Source organism: Mangifera indica, chromosome 4 (genome assembly GCF_011075055.1).
Source record: "Mangifera indica cultivar Alphonso chromosome 4, CATAS_Mindica_2.1, whole genome shotgun sequence".
Taxonomy (NCBI): Eukaryota; Viridiplantae; Streptophyta; class Magnoliopsida; order Sapindales; family Anacardiaceae; genus Mangifera; species Mangifera indica.
In genome coordinates, this window is record NC_058140.1 from 13,867,015 (window position 1) to 13,889,850 (window position 22,836).

At 34.0% G+C, this 22,836-nt stretch overlaps 3 protein-coding genes across 4 annotated transcripts; 2 read left to right on the forward strand and 1 right to left on the reverse strand.

The window, feature by feature from the left end:
• Positions 1-123: 123 nt before the first annotated feature.
• Positions 124-6,698, reverse strand: LOC123214761 (probable receptor-like protein kinase At1g49730). Of its 2 annotated transcripts, none has more exons than XM_044634735.1 (9): positions 6,238-6,698; positions 3,775-4,326; positions 3,070-3,363; positions 2,694-2,955; positions 2,524-2,576; positions 2,017-2,084; positions 1,808-1,897; positions 1,138-1,222; positions 124-1,051 (listed from the first exon to the last, which is right to left on the reverse strand). In XM_044634735.1, the coding sequence occupies exons 1-9, from the start codon at positions 6,314-6,316 to the stop codon at positions 507-509; spliced, it is 2,028 nt and encodes a 675-aa protein (XP_044490670.1). In that variant the 5' UTR covers positions 6,317-6,698; the 3' UTR covers positions 124-506. The 2 variants fall into 2 exon arrangements, with proteins under 2 accessions (XP_044490670.1, XP_044490671.1); XM_044634736.1 differs by lacking the exon at positions 6,238-6,698 and adding an exon at positions 6,138-6,202.
• Positions 6,699-11,021: 4,323 nt separating this feature from the next.
• On the forward strand, positions 11,022-13,388 carry LOC123214316 (PI-PLC X domain-containing protein At5g67130-like). Its single transcript, XM_044634071.1, has 9 exons — positions 11,022-11,033; positions 11,127-11,186; positions 11,267-11,389; positions 11,486-11,626; positions 11,708-11,806; positions 11,908-12,211; positions 12,762-12,985; positions 13,055-13,141; positions 13,230-13,388. The coding sequence occupies exons 1-9, from the start codon at positions 11,022-11,024 to the stop codon at positions 13,386-13,388; spliced, it is 1,209 nt and encodes a 402-aa protein (XP_044490006.1).
• A 1,835-nt stretch (positions 13,389-15,223) lies between these two features.
• LOC123214739 (PI-PLC X domain-containing protein At5g67130-like) lies at positions 15,224-18,511 on the forward strand. Its single transcript, XM_044634704.1, has 9 exons — positions 15,224-15,462; positions 15,595-15,654; positions 15,750-15,872; positions 15,981-16,118; positions 16,893-16,991; positions 17,246-17,549; positions 17,637-17,860; positions 17,957-18,043; positions 18,127-18,511. The coding sequence occupies exons 1-9, from the start codon at positions 15,358-15,360 to the stop codon at positions 18,286-18,288; spliced, it is 1,302 nt and encodes a 433-aa protein (XP_044490639.1). The 5' UTR covers positions 15,224-15,357; the 3' UTR covers positions 18,289-18,511.
• The last annotated feature ends 4,325 nt before the right edge of the window (positions 18,512-22,836 follow it).

A 22,836-nucleotide genomic window follows, 5' to 3' on the forward strand; every position in this document is an offset into this window, starting at 1 on the left:
TTCTTTCAGCGGGAAAATAAAGCAAGAGAATTAAAAGACCAAAGCTAGTTTTGGGAAATAAAGATGACTGTCTCCATACCAAGAATAGATCATTACCAACCCACAAAAAATCAAAAGGGAGTCTTCAAAATGTTTGCTGATACTGTATACATCAAGGCATTTTTACCGATTCAAATCAAAATACTCAATCAATCCTTAAAATTAGTTGCAATATCCAGGTGCCTATCATGAGATAACTGATATATTTATCAATGCCTCAGATTTCCAAAAAAAATTCTCATATAACATAAAATGATTTGTGTAAAAGAGATACTCTTGCAATTTCTATTTCCCTTTTTAAAGTAACAACCTCAGAATCACTCCAGAGGTTGATAGTAGGAAAACTTTTACCCTGCAAAGACGGTGAACTAATAATTGCCACGTGATTTATAGCTTCTCGTAATGGTGTTGGGCTACAGGCTTTCTACTCATGAGCAGTTGTGGATGCCAAAAAAAATAAGTTGACTTTAAAGAGAGAGCAAATTGGGAGGAGACTGAGGAGAGCCATTTTCAAGTAAGAAGCTTCGACTACAATATGACCTGGATGTACTTGACGAAGAAGCAAGATACCTTCCATCCCCACTATGAAAAATTGGGTCACTCTTATGCATTTTCCCTTTACTTGTCCTTGGCCTCCCATCAGTTTCTTCATATACTTCATCTTCCACAGCTTGTACAAAACCACTATGCGTTGGGTCAGAACTCTCATACAGAAGTCTAAGGACCTGTTTGATTGAAGGCCTGGCCTGCCCTTCTCTCTGAGTGCACCATCTCACAATTGTCACAACTGTCTGAAGCTGTTCTAAGTCAAAGGAGTCCTTTATACGAGGATCCACTAGCTCAGATAATCTAGATTTTGAGGCCATCAACATTTGGGTTGACTCTACCAAATTCTTGCCATCTTGTATTGCTCGTCTTGCAGTCACAATCTCCAATAGTAGCACACCATAGCTGTAAACATCACTTTTCTCAGTGAGCTGTTGAGTGACCACATATTCAGGATCCATATAACCTGAAAGCCTTTCAGTTTTAGATTCTTTGGCAAAAAAAGCAAAATTTGAAAATGTTCAAGCTTTCAAATACTATTTTTTTTCTAACCTGGAGTTCCCCGGATATCAGTATTTACTGGTTCAAAGCAAACAGAACCATCTTTTGAAGCATGTACAAGGCCGAAATCTGCAATCTGGAAAGGACTATTTCAACAACTTGAGGACACATTATGAATGCAATAACTGCAGGGTTTTAACTTCTTTTATACGTCTGAATATGAAATCTAATCAAAGATATGCAGAATCTCTCTTTTTTCTTTCTACCCAAAGCTTCAATACATTTTGCAAGAGAAATTTCTACTGGGGCGTTGCTATCCAGGAAGAATAGGCAATCTAGATTTGTGAATGGTTCTAGATTATTTGTTGGTAGAATGGAAAGAATTAGGGGAAGGACGCACAGGTAATGAATGGGAAGATAGAAAATTTGGAAGAAGGGATTTTTGGTTAGGCTAATGGAATTAGCTACGTATTTTCTTCAAACAAAAATATAACCGAAAACCAGTTCTTCCTTCCGAGTTGAGACTGATTATTCAGATAGATGGTGGTAAATTAATGAGCTCAGATATTAATCCTCTTCTTGAACACCATTTAGTTTTAAAAAAAAAAAAGTTTTTAAGTCCGGTGCTTAAAAGTTCTAATTGACATGAAATGAAAATTTCGAAAGTGCAAACATGGCCAAAATGTATTAAGCTAAAACCATGCAGGTCAAAGGACACTACCTTTGCAACAAAGTTCTCATCCAGTAAAATGTTGCTCGACTTAATATCTCTATGGCATAAAGGTGGATCACAATAAAAATGGAGGTATTCCTGGACAAGAGAACAGTGAATTTGGAAGATAATTCCACAGTATGAATAAATATGACATTTCATCAAGCTGAACCAAACAGCCACAATAATGAGAATAATTTTACAAAATTTAATATTACCAGAGCATGAGCCACATCAATGGAAATTTGGATTCTTGTCTGCCAAATCAGAGGTGCTCTTCCTGGTGCTGCAAAATATTTACCAAATCCATTCAGATAACAGGGAACCAAAAAAGCTTCAGAGACACAGGTAAAAGTTGATTTGATCATTGCCTTCAATAGGCATGTTAAATCAACCATGCTGGGACCAATTGGTGTCTCCGTGTTGGATTTTCTTTTTGGTACTTCTGTTCTCATTTATAAAAGGGCACCCTAACAGCCTGAGCTGCACTTGACATGTTGGATCTGCCTAGCAGCACAATACGCCTTTGGCAACATGCCAGTAATGGGGATGAAATGGAACAAGCTGGTTTGGCTGCACTACGCTAGTTTTTGCAGTACCAAAAAGAATCTAGGTCAACCCACTTTACAGGTGTAATCTCCCAACACTTTTGTGATTAAAATTAAAGAAATGAATCTCAAATGCTAAAGGAGAAGCAATTAACTGAGGAATGGAGAAGCACATACAATGAAGATGATCCTTTAAGCTTCCATTTGCCATATACTCATACATAAGAAACCTACCATGCAACAACCAAAAGTATCATTTGGCTGGCATATAAGTTCACCACATACACACATCTGCTGGTATTATGAGTTCATCACAGACTACACACAATGTTACCTAATTGGATTACCTCTCGCATTTTTTAATGCAGAATCCTCTCAGAGTTACTAGATGACGATGATGCAATCTAGCAAGAAGCTCTAACTCTCTGCAGAATTCATCCTCCCCTTGCTCTGAAACTTTGTTCATCCGCTTCACTGCCAAAAGTGAGCCATCACTTAATTGAGCTTTGTAGACAGTTCCAAAGCCCCCTTGTCCAATTACAGTATTAAAATTATCAGTTGCCTTCTTTGTCTCCCTGTAGCTGAATTTTTGGAACATTGATGCAGAACCTGCTTTTAGAAATCACCCACCCAAAAATCCCCCAAAAGTTCCAAAGAAAGCACATGTTTAGTAAATGCAAACATTAAGAAAGCCCCTAACCAGGAAAAGGATCAGAATCAAACCTTCATGAAATTTTCTAATAGACTGAGTAGGGAAAGATTTCCAAGAGGTCTTATCTGTATTCTCAGAACAGTCCAGCTCCCTGTTTTTCCTACGAATAAGAATTATCAAGACTACTAACATCATAACAGAACCGGCTGTGACTGCAATGCCAATGCCAGGAATTAATGTCAGGTGATAGGAATGGTGATTTCCATTTTGTCCCTTTTGAGGTACACCCAACATGAGTTGGCTTGGGCTATCAGCAACCAATGGACTTGGAGAAGCCTCAGGGACCAGCGAAGATGGAGAAGTATCTGAAATTATCATCTCCAGGAAGTTAAACTTCAAGTGATTAAATAAGAATACACAAAATGAACATTTTTAAATATAAAATGCCATCATCAAAGGGATGCACAGCATATTTTGGATAGAGAAAAAGAAGTGACAATATATATACTTCATCATATATTTACAGCATAAATTATTGAGATAACAAGCAAAAGAAACAAACATAATTAGAGCAAAATGATTGAAAAGTTTAGCCTTTTCCAGAACTAAAATTTCTTATTCTTTTTTTTTAGTCATAAGCAGGGTAGTTTCTCACTGTAAAAAGTAACTATGATGAATTCACTCAGACAAAGAAAAAGAAAATAACAGAAATGAAATACATAAATCAAATGCAATAAGATGATAAAATCCAGTTTTTCTTTGAAAGCTCTTTGTACCTGAAGAGATGTTAAGCCCCTGAACTTGAAAGAAGCAGCTCGCAAGGTCAACAGCTGAACCATATTCAAGTTGGCTTGCAAGTGCAGCAAAAGTTGCATCACGGCAAGTACTCAAAGTCATGTTATTTTCTGCTCCTACCAAATGATGAAGGTAGACAATGCCAGCATTTAAACACTTCCTACAATCACTTTCCTCTGAAAGAGGCAGTTTGCAATTTTCTGTGACATCCACAAATTTTGGAGACTGTAGCATCTGTGTGACTGTTGTTCGACCCCCACAGTCATAATTGACAGGAATTTTTGTCCCAAACCCACAGAAAACTGTAGCATTTCGTGAAACTCCATACAAATCCATTGTCTGTGATATGGAATGGAGGCAGATGTCAGATAAATTTGAAGTGACCCCAAGGTTGCCTGTTGCATTTGCATACCGAGCAATGGAGATTGCAACAAAAGTATTGATATAGCGACAACACTTCCCTCTGTCATCTTTATTAGAACACATAGAGGCCACTAGAGTAAAGTTTGATCCACTCAAATCTAAGGGGCACTCTGCAGAAGTTGTAAGAGGATTAATAAATAATAAGATGAATTTACTTACAATTTTGAGCTTGTTCCATGAAATGTTTGAGTGAAAGGAACTCCAATAATAAAAGTTAATGTAAAGTCTCAATCTAACTTCTACAAGATAATCTTTGCAAATCAGCTCCTGGAAAAGAAAAGGACAAAACTGCATAACAAAGTAAATCCTAATGTTTGTTTTGGTCATATTTAAGTGTCTAGCATGTACTCTAAAAAATTTTTGGCCAGGCTGTAACACCTGACGCACTGCATTGTTCAGCCACAATACCCTCACCCATGCCATAATTCATTTCTTATTGCAATCAGAAACTGAAAAACTGGTATTAATATTCAAGACCACATCCATGTCAGTCTCTTTCCTGCTCAAGAACAAAGGAGGAGATATTTTGATTCAAGAGAGAAAAACCATATGGGTAAGGGTTTTGGTATAACAAAGAGAAGAGGCAATAAAGATAGCATAGGTTCAGGTAAACTCTTGCATACATTCACCAGAAAAAACCTAAACATACTGTAAAAAAAAGGAGAGAAAATAAAATAAACAAAAAAAACCAACTGTAGGCATGCAGGAGTAATGTAACAGTAGTGAGGGACTAGGAGTGACAGTTTATGAGAAGGTGATGCACTTTAGTAGTTTCTTCTACCGATTAGTAAATGCACAAACAAACCCGAATGTAGTCTTTGTCTCTCACTCTTCTCAGGACATTTGGACAGATTATGATTAATTAAAGTGCCTCAAAAAACCCCAGAGTTGGTTGGATATCAGTCAACCACTCAGACAACTTCACCAGTTGAACCATGTTAGCAACCTTGGTGATGCATCATCAAAGACACTTGCATTGGTTTCTAAACCCAGAAAAATATAAACAAAGGAAAGACCTTCTCATTAACTGCACTCAGCCGGCTAGCATGCCATGACTCTTGCCTTAAAAATATGACGATGGGTGGAAGTCTGAAACCCCTGTATTTATCCCCATCCATGATATTCATGAAAAAGGATGTCAGAAACATGCAATTAGCCCATATGTTTCCTTCCAACATTTGCAAGCATCTCCTCAAGAAACTCTTTTATGAATATTTACAAATTGTTAAAATAAAATTTAGCACCAACATCATTGGTCAGATTTATAGTTAAGTTTGAACAAATATTATTGCAATCAAACCTGAGCTTCAAAGGAAAACTAAATTTAAAATTCCCTCCATCAACTTGTTCATAAAATCCCCCATCATTACACAATGTTAACAAGTGATTCAGCATCAATATATTGTCTAGTTAAGAGAAACGACTATCACTAAGCTAGTTATCAATCGGCCACAGCTAGACATTAAAAGGAATTAGCAATACAAGTAATTGAAGTAGAAAGAAGAACAATATCATGCAAAGCACACAATCCCAGTTGAAGAGTCACCACATTGCACTGCATTCTTAACACAGACATTAAGAACAGCTAACTAAACTAAGCCATAAACAAATCGAAATATTCCACCACTCGCCTAGAGAGTTCAAATTTAAAACCCGCTAAGCAAAATGTTAATTACCCCCATATAAAACACTACAACCGATTTAACAGGTCAATAAAAGATCCCAGAAGCCAAAGAACTATGCACAATCTGAATGTTTAATAAAATGAAAAACATAACAACCCAAAGAAAACAAACATAGAATAACTCAAAAACAGTTAATAACCCGTCAAACCCATCTCCAAAATTCCAACTTTCCCGCAAAAACCAACCAAAACAGGATCATAGGAAGATTAGAGAACCAAAAACAAATACAAACATACCAAACTGTAACTCTTGCCATAATTTGAAACAAAGAGCAAGAACCCAGATCACAACAGAACTAAGAATAGAAGAAGAAACAACCCATTGGCAATAACTAACCTGTCATTACCAAATGAAGCAGCATTCCAAGAAATGCCAGCGAACCCAACAACAAAAATGATTGCCCCCACACCTCCATGGTAAGAGAGGGGAATTGGAGGTATGTGAGTGCAGGAACAAAACTCTCGTGTGTTAGTTTTAGAACAGCAGGGAACTAACCACACAGGAGTGGAGGAGGTGAGCGAGAGAGATTCAGACTAGTGTTAAGTGTAGTGAAGGTGAATGAGGTTTTTGTTGACTGTGCTATTAGAAGTAAACTCGGCTTCGTGCACAGTGAGATGGCACAAAAATATAGGCCCCCCATGTTTCACATAATGACTTTGTAGCAGATCCTCATTCCTCATGCCTCTTGTATACCAGAGAGTGAAAAAAAAATTATTCATTCATCTTATTGCATTCAAACAAAATGGAAAATGCATATCACAAAAAAACATCTAAATTTCTCTAATCAAATACCAAATATGACATCATTGATTATTGGATAATCACAAAGGAAATATCTTTCTTTAATAACACAATACAGGAAAGAAGAATACATTTTTATAAATAAAAGCACGTGAAGTAAAGTATATTTCAAGGAAAAGGTAAAGTGGCAGCCACAACTGTTCCACACTTCAAGATAATGGCATATTCGTTTGTGTATGGTATGGGCATGGTATCTTTGGAATTATATATATCAATTTCCCTTTTGTATGCAGACGAATTACACCTAATTTTTCACTAATAAAATAGATAAAAACCCATAAATAATAGATTTTTCTCAATTATTTGTTTTTTTTTTCAGGGAAAATCGAGAAGTGTGACAGTTTTGTATAAATTTTGTTGAGGTTTGATTGACGGAGTAAATTTGCGTTGTATTGTCTGTCCTGTATCTGTGCGTGCAAGTTTTTCGGCCTCCTTGGCCCGTGACAAGCCCTGTCCTGCAGCGGAACTTGCATAGGACAGAACTCTGTTGTGGCAGAATGACCATTTTTCACACTTTTTCCTTTTTCCAAGGCCTAAGGACTATTTTCCATTCCAGTTTTAATGCAATATAAAATCACACTTATAGAGTTTACAAAAGGCCAAACGACTATTTTTCACCAGAGGTATATTGCAATCTCAAATTTTTATCCTTTAATTATGAAAATATCAAACACCTACCTATGAGCAGTTAAAATTAATGGTGATAAGGGTAAAATTGTCATTTTATCTATAATATTAAAAATAAACTAAAATAAAATCTACTTTTACCCCCTAAACTTTAAAAACTAAAATTTTCCTCCAGCCTAAGTTTTAAAAAATCGTAGTTTCACCTTAGGGTTTTGTTTTGAAATCTCCGGCGACATCTTCGGCTCCATTGCCGACGGCCTCTCCCTCCCGAAGCATCCTCTCCTTTCGACGATATCTTTCCTCTCATTTGGACGTCCGATCGACGTTGGAGAAGTCGTGGAAGACGAAAAACTTCATCGAGGAAGACAAAGCCCAGTCGTCGTCGTCTAGGAAGATGATCGTCTTCCCAGACGACGAAGATGAGATCGATCGATCTCGTCTTCGTTGTCTAGGAAGACGATTTCTCTTCCTAGACGAGGTCTCTCTGTGCCGAATGGGTTCGGGTGGAGTTGAGGGGGGCCGTCGGTGGAAGAGAAACCGTCGGGAGGGGGAGACGGCCGGAGAAAGTGAAAGGGTTTGGAAACTAAACCCTAGGGGGGGAATGCAATCTTTTCAAACTTAGTTTAGGGAAAAAATGTTAGTTTTTAAACTTTTAGGGGGGAAAATGAGATTAAATTTTCAGGAATTGGGGTTTCGTTAAATTTAACCGACCATGGGTGGTTGTTTGGTGTTTCCATAATTAAATGGTGAAAACTTGAAATTGTAGCATACCTTGAGTGGGAAATAGTCGTTTGGCCTTTACAAAACTAAAAATCTCATCTATAGGCCAACTGTCGATAGAATTTTCTATTAAATGCAAGATAAAATTTTTATTTTACTAACAATATTAAAAAAATATAAATTTACTATATTTTTTTCTCAAATTTTAAAAACTAATAATTTCACTTCTATTTAAAATTTTTTAACTTTAAAAAGTCATATTCCCCTCAAGCCTTGGGTTTTTTTTCACCTCTTTTAGCCTCTATTTCTAACACCGATGAGCTCCCCTCTCCACTCTAAATCATTGGTCGGTACACAAGTAGAGATCTAGAGACATTAGTGATTGGAGATTTTAACGAAAACGAGTCTCTTCGTCTTTTCATAGAAATGGATCTTTTCGTCTCCAACAAAAAAATCTCTAGCCGCCAATATCTCTAAATCTCTTCTCGTGCACTAGTCAACGGTTTGGGATAGAGAGGAGAGGTCGTCAGCGTCAAAGGGGTGAAAAAAAAAATTAAATTTAGGGGAAATATGACTTTTCAAATTTAGGAACTTTATAAAAAGGTGAAATTATTAGTTTTTAAAAACTTAGAGAGAAAAATAATGAATTTTATATTTTTTTAATATTATTAGTAAAATAAAGATTTTACTTTTGTCTCTAATAGAAAATTTTAACTGTTAATTTTAGATTTTGTAAACCTTGTAAGTGTGACTCTGAAAACATATCAAAACTTAGGTAAAAATAAGTCTTTCAGCCATTTCCCAAAATACTTTCTCAAACTGAAATTTGCAAACTGATACATGTTTGTCTTTCAATTTTTCCTATACAATTTTAAATCTTAATTATAATTATATTATATTATTATTTTTTGTGTTTTTTCTTTTTTATTTTATTCATTATTTCTTTCGACTTTATCATCGACAACACACCACCGCCGAGAAGTGACACATGTTTGGGATACTTCGACTGTCTTGGTTGGAGTGTTTTATTTTATCATGGATTAAATCCTGTGTGGCACAGAATTTAATTAGCCTTCAGGTCAACCATAAACTAGAGAAGCTAAGGAAAAGTGAAGAGCTTTGCGACCTCCCAAACCAAGATTTCCTCAGCATCCACGCCAAGATATTCACTCATCATCTTGCCAATTTTTTTATTGAACTGGTTCAATTATCATCATCTTGCGCATTGATTTTTTGGATTTGGCGTTTGAGGAACAAGAAAATTAAAGAGGAAATGGCATCATTGTTGCAGTGAACTCTAACTTCAACTGCTGCCAACGAAGTTAAGAAAGTGCTGGGGATGAAATTAGCAAAGAAGAAAGGTGTGGGCTCGGTGAGTCAAATGGTTGGACAATGTTTTGGTGTGTGGGCAAACCTCATGGTTTTTTAGCTGGCATTGCTTCCAATCACGAAGAAACAGCCACAAATAATAATTTCTCCATTTATCAATAATATCTGTACCAATTATTCATTTTATTTTGTTTTATTCTATTTATTTACGCACGTGGAAAGTTCTCCAATTTTTTTTTCCCCCCTCTCCCTCGATTCTAGGGAAATTTTCCACGTTTAGTTTATAAACATGTTTATTTATGATCCGTGGAAATTAATCAAATTAATAATTTCATTCTAGGCACGTTCGGGTCAAACCAAAATCAAATTTGTATAATATTTTTCAAGTGTTTTAGTCATTTTAATAACCCCGTTAATTAGAGGGGGGACTTTACTAGTATATGAAACTGTGAGATCTTGACTTTATTCACGAAAAGTCTAGGGGTATTCAAGTCTCTTAGTTTCAGTCATCAAGTGTGCTGTCCTGTCTAAGTACGAAAAGGACGACTACACACCCAAAGCTTTTAGTCCAAGACTAAAAGATTTTGGTTTTTTAAACATTGGACAAGACCCCTCATAAAAACAGCCATGGATTGAATTTTAACTGTAAAATAACATTTTTAATGCAAAATTTAACCGTGAAAATACAATCAAATTGTAGTGGGGTCCATGTAATTATACCCTGAAAAGTAAGCATTAAATGTAATTTCCCGAGCAATGATGTTGTTGTGACCCTCTCCGTCCTCCCTCGTCGCGACATTACTGACCACCAAGCAAAAGGTCACCAGAAATGCCAAATTGAAGGAGAGGGTGGAAAACGCATGCTAGAATTCGCCATAATTTTGGATTGTTGTGCATCAAAAAACCGCTAGAGACGATGCAGGGGTGCTGACAAGATGGTTTAAAGTATGTTGGAGTCAATCACCAAGACAAATAATCACCAAAAAAGGTGAATATATTTGTTGAAAGAGCAACTATTAATCTTGAAATATAGAAATTTTATATGGTGAAAGTTAAAAATTACTTTAAAACTAGATTAGAAAGAAAATTATTAATTTTTAAATTTAAGTTGAGAAAGTTAAATAACTCTGATAATAATAATAAAATTTAACAAACTGGTGGGTGTTTGAACTTTCAAAACTTAGCGGATAAAAATTTGGGGATCTACTCAACCTTGGGTGGGAATAAGTCTTTTGGGCTTGTAATATTATGAAATACCCTATACAAGAGATGTCCATGGACTTGAAACAATTTGCAGTAGAGGGAATTTCTGATAAAGACATATTTGGACTTCGAAGGAGTTATATATGAATATAAAACATTCACTCTTAATTAGAATTATAGATGAATTGAAACACAGTTGATGCATGACACAGGTAGAACTTCAGTTGTTTGTTGTTGAGAGCAATTTGTATTGTTTCCTTCCATTTTCCAAAAACTGAAACTCTCTTTAGGCCAAAACGTCAATGCATTATCATTAACAGAAGTCTTTTTCACCATTATAGTACAAGGATTTGCGGCACTATTCACGATGGAACACCATTAGCCACTCTCCATAGTTTCTACTCCTTCATAGTTTCAGCAAACGAACATAAATAACGTCAATGCAAATGCAGGTGATTGATAAAGTTACTTCTCTTCCTCTTCTAGCTAGATAATTCCATTTGATCTTAAAGATAGCAGCTCTGTTAGTTAACATTCTTTTGCAGAAGTTCGTTTTTGCTGTCATTGCAACAACTCTTCTCTTCAGTTTTTTCCCTGCTCTCAAGGTACTCAACTTTTTTATTTTCATATAACTTTATCAAGCATTCTCTCTTTTTCAAATTTTCTTTCTTGTGGGACGACACAGGAGGGACAGACATGTTTAAAACATAAAAACTGTGATTCTGGGTTGCACTGTGGAATCTGTATTGCTAATGGCAGTGTACGGCCAAGGTGCACTCGAGTCAAGCCTGTCAATCCCACTTCACAGGTTCATTAACATCACCATTTTTCATATGAATGAATTTGAAGTTAAATATGTGTTTTTGTTTTTGTTGTGATAGCGGTTAATTATAATGAACTTCAGGTGAAGGGATTGCCATTTAATCGCTACTCGTGGCTCACCACTCACAACTCTTTTGCAAGACTTGGACATGTCAAGTCTGCAACCGGGGCTGTGATTCTTTCTCCAACGAATCAACAGGACTCCATAACCAGCCAGCTCAATGTATGTGTTGTATGTTTTGAGTTGGCCATTTATATTCCTCTGTTTACAATAACTTATATCAGAAATGACTTCTTCCTGCAGAATGGTGTTAGAGGTTTAATGCTTGATATGTATGACTTCAAGAATGACATTTGGTTGTGTCACTCCTTTCAAGGGAAATGCTACGGCTTCACAGCTTTTGTAACTTAACGGATTTGTTATATATTTTTCAGATTCTTTTAGTGACTACAATTTATTATGGAAGTTGGGACAAATTATTGACCTGTAGTCTTGTTTTTCAGCAACCGGCTATAAATGTATTGAAGGAGGTTCAAGCATTTCTTGAAGGAAACCCCACAGAAATTGTCACTACTATCATTGAGGACTATGTAACATCACCAAATGGACTTACTAATGTATTTGCTGCTGCTGGCCTTGCGAAATACCGGTTTCCAGTTACTCGAATGCCCAAAAATGGAGAAGATTGGCCAACAGTTGATGATATGATTCGAAACAATCAACGTTTGGTGGTTTTTACTTCAAAATCCTCTAAGGAGGCTTCAGAAGGGACAGGTTATCAGTGGGACTATATGGTGGAAAACCAATGTATGACTCATACTGGTCTTCTTAATTTACAACTTTTACTGGATCTATATAAGAAAATCTAATTAACTCATCATTAGAGATTGGCAACAGGTTAGGTTGGTGTTAAATATCTTAATCTCCGTTCTCGTCTCATCCTTGATACAAGGATAATGGGGGATCTTCGTCCCCTCTCCATGGAAAAATTTCTCTCCCCGTACCTTTTTTTCAAGAAAATTCCTTAACACTTTTTTCTCCTCTCGTTCCAGTAAGAATAATAATGAAATATTTAATAGCTTTCAAGGTATATGAGTAATAATTTTTAAAAATAATTCAATAGATAAGAGTTTAAAAAATATATAAAAGAGAGAAGGAATTGAGAAAAAGACGGTTGAAGAGGATGGGTTGAAAATATATTTATTTTGTCCCCGATTGTGGGAATTTTAGTCATTCCGTTCCAGTCCTTGTCTTTATGGGGAACCCCCTCCCTAACAGGTTGGAGAGGGGCAGGCAAAATATCCAATTTTGTGGACCAAATTGTCATCTCTACTCATCATTTTAATACATGCTGCAGATGGGGATAGTGGGATGAAAGCTGGTTCATGTCCAAACCGGGGAGAATCAGCTCCGATGAACTCAACATCTAGGTCATTAGTCCTAGTGAATTACTTTCCTGACGCACCAGCGATAATGCAAGCTTGCAAGCATAATTCAGCTCCATTGAAAAGGATGATTAACACATGTTATGAAGCTTCAGGCAAACGATGGCCTAACTTCATTGCTGTCGACTATTACAAGGTACGTACACACTGTCTGATGAAATTGTGCCCAATTAATATCAAACTAAATTGCGTGTGAAAATTTCAGAGAAGTGATGGTGGGGGAGCCGCAGAAGCTGTGGATGAGGCAAATGGTCATCTTGTTTGTGGCTGCGATAATATTTCCTATTGCAAGGTTTGCAAAACTTACTTCAATCTTATCCTTGACTGCAAGAATTTTTTGTGATGTTTAATTGATAGTTAGTTATCTGATACTCATGCAGGCAAATATGACTTATGGAGCTTGTGACCTGCCTGAGGCTGCAGCCGTTCAACCTGCATCTGAATCAGTAGCAAACGAATCCAACTTCTTACATTCAAATAGAAAACCAGTTCAATCATGGGGGTTGCTTGGAGTAGCCTTGCTGACTATTCTTTTGTAGTTGCAAATATTGGTTTTAGTGGGTTATGATTTGTAAATCCATTTCTGGTTCCTTATAAATGAATCCTGTGTTTTATTAATGGCTTCAATATGATCAGTGAAGTTATTATTATTAATGTATATCAATATCAAGGGCAAAATTTAGTAGTGTCTTTCTTTTTGGAATTTAGATACTGCTTATGTATTTTACTCGGATAGTGGTATGGATGACATCATACAATTGCATGATTCAAATTGTTCATTATTGATTGCCACCAAGTTAAATAATTCCAAGGCTTTATGAAGTACTAGCTTTAGATGAATTGTAGTTAGAATTCATACCTAAATTGGAACTTCAAATATTCGAATTGAATCCTTTAGGTTTTTTGTATTCAAGTTTTTTACCGATCTAGTAAATAAAAAAAAAATTAGACTTGCTAATTTCATGTAGAAGAACAAGTACTATGGTTTTCGTGGCCCAATCTAAAATCTCTTATTTTTTTCAATTGAACAAAGAAAAGCCCGAAAACAAAAGAGAAAAATAAAAAATAACCTATAAGGATCGTTTGAAACTGGAGGAAATATCAAAGAACATTAAAAAAAAAAAAAAACAGAAACAAGACTCTTCTTCATAATCCAATTTGTTTCATAGTTTGTGGCTCAAATATAATGTAAAACACTTACAATAGAGCTCAAAGATTATGTTTTAAATGCTAATAATAAAACTAATGTTATGAACTATAATGGATTCTTTGCTAAAAATGATATCAACCACATCCTTATAATCACACTTCATTTGGATAACAATGAACCCAAACAAACTTAAGGCTATGATAAATGGCCAACAACTCTGTGGTACTACTTTCAGGGGCACAAGATGTTGCCCCCAACCATAGCGATAGGCTAGTCATAAGTGTGGTGGAGGTGGTAAACTATGATTGGGAACTTCATCATAAGCAAAATTAATAACAGTTATATATAAGTGGCAAATAAAAGAGATTATGTTGGAAAACAAGAAAGCTTATGTCAAAGGCTCTCCTTCGAATATGAAATTGTTGATGTATACATATGTATCAACAAGAGGTACATTGAATCTATGAGATCCGATGCAGGAATTTTCAAAAAAGACAAAATTATATAGAGAAGAGGCAGAAGATTTTTAATGTGATTCGACTATAAAGCTTTAGGATCATAACTATTAGTATTGATGCCTGCTTTCAAGTATTGTCCAATATCAAATTCAATTTTCCAAACAACTTCTTCGTGTGGCATGTGGGTGATTTACATAGTTAAGCAATTCTTTTTCTTTCTCTTTTGTGGGTATATATAAGCTTTCTTCAAAAGCGTAGAAATGAAAGAGGTGAGCTGATATTATTATGTACCCGAAATTCATTTGAAATGGTGACATTAAGGCTGAAACTTGCACGTTATAGACATTTATCGATGACTCTGCTTCAAAGACAAATACACCAAAAGCAAACAACAGCCAGAAGTTTATGAAAACGAAATTGCTCTTAAAAGCAACATTAATGGAGTCGAGTAAGTATCCCGAAGAAAACGTTTTTCTCATTTTCTATGGAACTTCATCTCATCCCAGATAAAGAAGCCTATAACAACGTGCTTTGGGTGGAAAGCAATTTGATAATAATTTGTTTTTCCTTTTCAAAAGTCATCAGTTTTCTTTTTACTTTCGGCCATCACATCCAAATAATTCAAGACTAGAAGCAACAAATTAAAGGTAAAATATTTCTTTGTCCCTTTGCAAATTAAACGTTTAGAGTTGGTTTTTTTTAACAGTTCATATATTTGCTTATGTCTTTTCACTGCTATAATCATTGCTGCAATGAAAGTCTCCTCAAAAATATTCTCAGGTTGAATATACCATGAGCATATTCATTTCTAAGAAAATGACAATGAATTTAAGTAAATTAATCAGATAATGTTTCAGATGTGGCCTAAAAACACGGATTAGTTAGCAGTTTTCATAAAAAATGGAACTATTTATCTCCTTATTTTCCACTTCTAATTCTTGGCGTTTCTCTTTCAACCATGCTCTTTCTCTCTCTATGACGCCAACATCAATTTCATCAATGCAGGCAAGTCACCATTCTTCTCTTTTTCTTCTCAATCTTGTATTTTCCATTAATAATATCGAAGATACATACATACTTGTATATATATATATATAGATGCATATATTTATTTAAAACTGTATAATTCACTTGCAGAAGTTCGTCTCTGTCATCATCGTAACAACTCTTCTCTTCAGTCTTTCCTCCGCTCTTAAGGTACTCAACTTGTTCATATTAACTTCGTCAAATTCTTCTTTTTTTTAACATCTTTGTTGTTGGTGGTGATCAATTGCGGGATGACAAACAAGCAGGAGGGACAGACATGTGTAGCTAATAGCAACTGTGGCTCGGGTTTACACTGTGAAACCTGTGTTGCTGATGGGAACCCGCGGCCGAGATGCACCCGAATTCAGCCCTTCAACCCCACCTCACAGGTCCATCAAATTCAAATTTCAATGGTTAATATATATATATATATATTGAGCAAGCATATGTATAAATATATAGACACACACTTAAATCGGTGTTGATGGTGTGGTCAGGTGAAGGGATTGCCATTTAATCGGTACTCATGGCTGACGACTCACAACTCGTATGCGAGACTCGGAGTGAAGTCTGCAACTGGGTGGGTGATTATTGCTCCCACCAATCAGCAGGACTCCATAACCAGCCAGCTCAATGTATGTTTGTTTCTCTTAGTTGTATCTAATTGTGGTTGCCTGGCTAGTTGTATTACTTTCTGGCGATGAGATTTTGAAAGACTTTTAACCTACATTTTGTTAAGTAATTATGTCGTTAGGTGTATTTTGACTTTGATCATTAAGTCTTAATCTAGTCACAGTTTTCTAATGGGAAAGGATATCTATAAACTTTGAGAAAGGGAAAGCATTAGGTGAGTAATAATGTCACCATAGAGGTTGAATGCTGAATAAATCACGAGTTTTTGCTCAAAAAGTCTCGGTGAAGTTTTCTTTTTTAAAGAAAAGAAATTTGCTCATGGGAATTACATGTGATTCTTCAACTAACAATCAAATTAATCTTGACTGGAAAGTATTGCCAACATGCTTTGTTTAAAACACAAGTCTTCTTTCTTTCTGATGAATAAAAAAAGACCTAAGGAAAAATGTCAAGCATAAACTTCCTGACAATGCCCTTTGTTCATTTTTGTTGTATCCATCTTGCTAAGGAATCAATTAGGTGAGCCTTCCATTAAATAATTGATGTCATTTCGCATTCTTCTGATAATTGAGCTCAATCATCCATTACATACTTGATATGACAGAAGGGAGTTTCATTTCCTTTGAGAATAGATCTCAGGCTACCTTGTACTTAACTTATCACTATGAGATTATTTATGCCTTTCTCCTCTGTAAATTTAACTGGTGTATTTTGCAATTGTAAATGGGTGTTAACCATTGATAACGACTCTAATGGTCTAGCATTTCTTCTTGCAGAATGGTGTTAGAGGTTTAATGCTCGATATGTATGACTTCAAGAATGACATCTGGTTGTGTCATTCCTTTGGAGGGCAATGCTATGACAATACAGCTTTTGTAAGTGAACAAACAATGCTGGGAGGTTACCTCCATTAATGGAGACATCATTCCATTTTAGAGTTTCAACTAAAAACCGTCTTCTAAATCATAAAATTCTACAATTTTGAATCATAGACTTGTTTTCCAATTTCCAAGTCATTTTAAAAACATTGCATCTTAAAAACCTTAGTTCCGAAATGTCATTTAGGTGTGCCTGTTGCTTATGTTTTCTTCTAAATAGCTGGTTGATATGTCGTTGCCTTATGTTTCAGCAACCGGCTGTAAATGTTCTGAAAGAGGTGCAAAAATTTCTCGAAGGAAATCCAACAGAGATTGTCACTATTATCATTGAGGACTATGTAACATCGCCAAATGGGCTTACTAATGTATTTGTTGCTGCTGGTCTTGCGAAATACTGGTTTCCAGTTACTCGAATGCCCAAAAATGGAGGAGATTGGCCAACGGTTGATGATATGATTCGGAACAATCAACGTTTGTTGGTTTTTACTTCAAAGTCTGCTAAAGAGGCTTCAGAAGGGATTGCCTATCAATGGAGGTACATGGTAGAGAACCAATGTGAGTGTTCAATTCTGTTGTTACATATTCTTAATTTATAACTTAAATTGAACAAAAAGAAGGATTGTCTTGGCATTGATATTGCAGATGGAAATGGTGGGATGGTGGCTGGTTCATGTCCAAACCGCGCAGAATCACCTGCCATGAACACACAATCAAGATCTTTAGCCCTAGTGAATTACTTCCCTGATGTGCCTGACTTTCCCCAAGCTTGCAAATACAATTCAGCTCCATTGATAAGCATGCTAAACACATGTTATGAAGCTGCAGGCAAGCGATGGCCTAATTTCATTGCTGTCGACTTTTACAAGGTAAAAATTATATGTGAATGTCTTACCGGTTATATCATTATATGATGAAATGGTGCCCAATTAGGACAGTAAAACTTATGCATCTAAAATTTTCAGAGGAGTGATGGTGGGGGAGCGCATGAAGCTGTCGATGAGGTTAATGGCCACCTCGTTTGTGGTTGCGGAAATGTCGCCAATTGCAAGGTTTGTAACAAAATCAGGCGATTCATATGGCAGGATGCTTTAGTGAATTTTCATTGATTGTTGGTTATCTGATAATTATGCAGGCAAATATGACTTATGGGGTATGTGACCTGCCTGAAGTCAGTGTCAGCCCTGCATCTGGAGAAGCAGTAACAAATGAATCCAGCTTCATATACCCAAATAGAAGATCAGTTCAATTGCGGTGGTTGGTTTTAGCAGCCTCAGTGACAATTCTTTGTTTATAACATGGGAAAATGATGTCTTTTTAACCTACAGATAGTTGTTTTCGGATAGTTGTGACTAAAATATTATTGCAAATCCAGCTTTTTGTATCTTAAGGATGTAAGTTGGATTTCACCTGTCGACGCAGTGAGGGACATGGAATTAGTATCAATTCTTATGTATATTCTGTTCTTTTATTAGTGGCTTCAATGTGAAGCGTGAACATAGTGCTTTTAGAACCTGCAACTTTTGCTACCGTCTCCTTTTCTGCATTCAAAACATTGCTGGATTGAAGTATTTCCAATAGAAAATTGATGTATGTGGATAGTATGATGTGTGTCATGTGCGTCTAGTGATTAAATTTGCATATACTTTTTGGTCTAAACTGTCTGCTGATTCTGGATTTTCCTTTGAAATTTGTTGTTCATGATGGAGTCACTGCCAAGTATATTTTCAGTGGTGTCTGGTGGATGCAGGTTGTCACCACTCACTTTGCCCACAACCGAAAAAAGCATGCTAGTTGGAATTCCTTGTCACAGTACTACATACAACTTTTAAAGTGTGAGGAAGAGAGAATAAATGAATGATAGCCACATTAATCCAACAAATTGAAAATGTTTCCGATTCCTTTAAGGTCCTGCTTCATGAATTTACATTTGGAATGCAAATTTCTGGCGTCTGACAGACTGACAGTCTGATATAAGCATTTTTTACACAATATATATATATATATATATATATATATATATATATATATATATATATATATATATATATATATATATTTATTTATTTATTTATTTATTTATTTATTTATCTGTATGTATATACAAATTAGTCATACTTTATCTATTATTATCAATGAGATTTTGCCAAAATCGCAATTTCAAGCTTTTCATAAGTTAAAATATAATAGTAACGATAAAGATTTAATAAAAGATTATGCTATCTTTTATAGTATGATATAAATAAAGTAAAAAGAAAATAAAAAGGGATGTGAAATTTTTGAGTATACGAATAGATATACATTTATATGTATTATTATATGATTAAATATTACTTTATCTTTAATTCAAAATCATTTAATTATATAATGATATATGTTAACTATATATTTGTTTATATACTCAAAATGGGTATATATAATTTTATTGATTTACTAATAAACGAAGATTTTTTTATTATCATAAGATAGAAGATCAATCTACGATTTCGAATATGTGATCAACAGAAAATGTAGTTAATTGTTGATATTATAGTGAGCCAGTCATTTGAAGAAGTTCTCTGAAAATTGATACTTCTAAGATGGCAATTTTTAGCCTTACAAAACCTGTACCTAGAAAACCATCAAAATCCTTTTACAGTCAATACGTTCACACTTCAAAAGGGATTAGTTGAGTTACTTGGTACCGACCCAAACTCAATCTTTTGTCCACGAGGCTCAGGTGGCACATTCTCTGCAGAAATGGAGGTACTTGTGCATGAATCAAGGGCAGTCAATGGGTTTGTGCACAGCTCAAGAAACCTTAAAAACTGTTTATTTTTACGAATTCTAGGCTCATGATACCTTTAACCTGGACACTACACTAGATTCGTTACATCCCTTTCTGACTTATTCCTTGTATCAATACAATTTCCTCCCCTTTTTTTTATTTTTAATTCCAATTCATGGAATATACGACTTGTAGGGTTGTAGGGGGAATCCACTACAGCTTGTCATACGGATTGGCTCGGGAATAATAACAAATTTTAACATAGACATAATAAAATAAACATCATTCTCATTAAAATTTTAATTTAATTTTGTTTTAAGTATTTTTGAGTCCAAAGTGCTCCATCCACTCATATAAATACTCTATAATCTCTGACTAAACCTAATCTGGTTTGACTTGAAGAGCCCCCTGGATTTGGTTTTTCAAAGTAAGTTTTCTAAATTTTTGCGCATTTATCTCTTAGAGTCCTATAATGTTGCCGAAAGATACATATAGGGAAAACTTTGAATATCACGTTTATTTATAAGCTATAATATTATGAATATATTTATTTTAAATATATAAATATATTTATATATTTATATCTCATCGTAATTAGGTATCAAGATTATGTCTCATTGTAATCTTAAATTAAGAATAAGGTTGAAAGACTTATTCTCACTTAACATTTAATCTATTTTAAATTCTCACTCACTAGATTTTAAAAATACAATTATCTATTATTAATTATAAAAATAAAATTATTATTTTATTATTAATTTTAAAATAAATAAAATTATATTTCATTTCACTTCGTAATTTAAAAAATTAATAATTTTTTTAAATTATATTTCTTTTTAAAGTTTGATTTTTCCAATTTTGATTACACTCCGGAAGGACTATCAACCATTTTTAGTGTAAATATTAAATTACCATTTAATCCCATAATATATTATTTAAAATATCCCGTTAGTGAAAGAAATTACCTAACTAAAACCTATCTAAAAGAATGTGGATGACACCGTGAAATTTCCACCATGATTAATGCTTCTATTTACGCCTTTGACCAATCAATTCCATTCCACTTTCCCTATTCCTTCTCCACGATTAAGCCCGTGCCCATCCTCCATCAATTTCTATGTTTGACTGCTTCAATCACAAGCCACGTTCTTTGAATTCCATCGATCATGATCCTCCTCAGCTCCACCTTACTATGTCTGTAGAATATCAAATCTCCTTTTGGTTAGATTTGTTTGTGCTTAAAAGATCCATTTAAAATTTAAACTTTTTAATTTTTTTTTACGTGTCTTTTAGCCTCCATCCAATAACACATCTACGTGGACTACTCTTCTACACATACTCTATTTCAGTTGCATTAATGGACCTTTACTTATCATACACAACGTCAGCGTCACTATTCCTCTGTACACGTGTTCTCATTTCATTGATCCTACCAAAAGTCGATTCAATTATTTCATAATTGGACCACTTTTCAAAGATTATATCTTGGCCGAATCACTATGCCAACTACACTTACCTCCTTTACACTCCAATCCCTGTCTCCTTTATTATTTCAATAAAATAAAATTATTTATATATTTTTTTATATATAATTTACAAATAAATAATATTTTATTATATAATAATATATTACTTAGATATATATATATATATATATATATATATATTGTATATCAAAATTAAATACATATAACATTACTCTTTATATTTTAATAATATCCCTAATATCATAATATTTTTCACAAATAAAATATAAAAATCTCTATATTTAGAAAGGGTTTTGATCCAGAGGAAAAAAGAAAACCTATTTTAATCTTTAAAAGTTTGCTTGATTAGAGAATTTTTTAGTATCAAAAATAAAAATTACCACAAATATAGATTATTTTGTATAAATTATTAATATATTTGATAAAAATTAAAATTTATAAATAATTATATATTTAGTTGGATGAAATAAAATAACATTAAGATATTATTATACATAAATGCTTAAAAATTATTAGGTATAATTATGTTAAAATTAATTGAAAATAAGAAGATTTATATCCATAAAATAATAATTAAATATAAAATTATAACAAAATCAAACTTACCATAATAATCTTTTTAATATCTAAAGTGTTAATAATATTATTTTTTATATTATCTGTCATATTATTATTAATAATTTTTAATATTTAAAAAAAAAAAACTCGACCATTCATATTAAATTAATGTGATAAGAATATGAAGGTTAGGTAAAAGTTGAATCGAAAGATTCTCCGAATTTTATAATAAAGATAGATACGCCAAATAATTAAAGTGGTTGAAGGCTTGATATACTTTGTGCTCCATATTAAATATTAAACATGTCATTAGACATTTATAAATCTGCCTTTAACCCAACAAATCATACTTTTTAGTTCTAAATATCATTTTCAACCTTTTATATTTATAAAATAACTTTACTGCCCATATATGTTCCACTTTGGTGACTTGGATTGGAATTTTTCACAATTTACAATTCCTTATTGCGCATCTAAACAACAAAAATCACTTTTATATATGTTTTTATATTGGTATTTAAAGAAAGTGGAAAATTAATTTCGTTTTCTGCTATTCCATATACATCTTTCTTTTCTCGTTTTCCTTTCTTCTTCTTATATTAGTAGTATTAGGACAAGACATAAGTAGATAAAGTTATATTACCGAACCAAGTTCAAACATATTTTAATTCAAGTTTAGTCAGAATGAAAAATAGATCAATTCAAGTTTGACTTAAATTTATCGAGTCAATATTAAAGATGATTCGAGTTTGATTCAAATGAAAATATTTTGGTTCAAATTGGGCTTAAATTTATTGTTTAAACTCATTATTCAAATATATGGCTTAGATTCATAATTCGAATTTGTGACTTATTGACAAAACGATATCAATTAACAATTATTCAACATAATTGAAATCAAATCACGAGCTAAGGTTGAATTGAATCAAGTCCTCTATTTAACTCATGATCCAAACTAAACTGAATTTTATCTAACTTAAATTTGACTTGGTTTCAAAATGAACAAAACCTCCTAACTTGACCTCAATTTAAA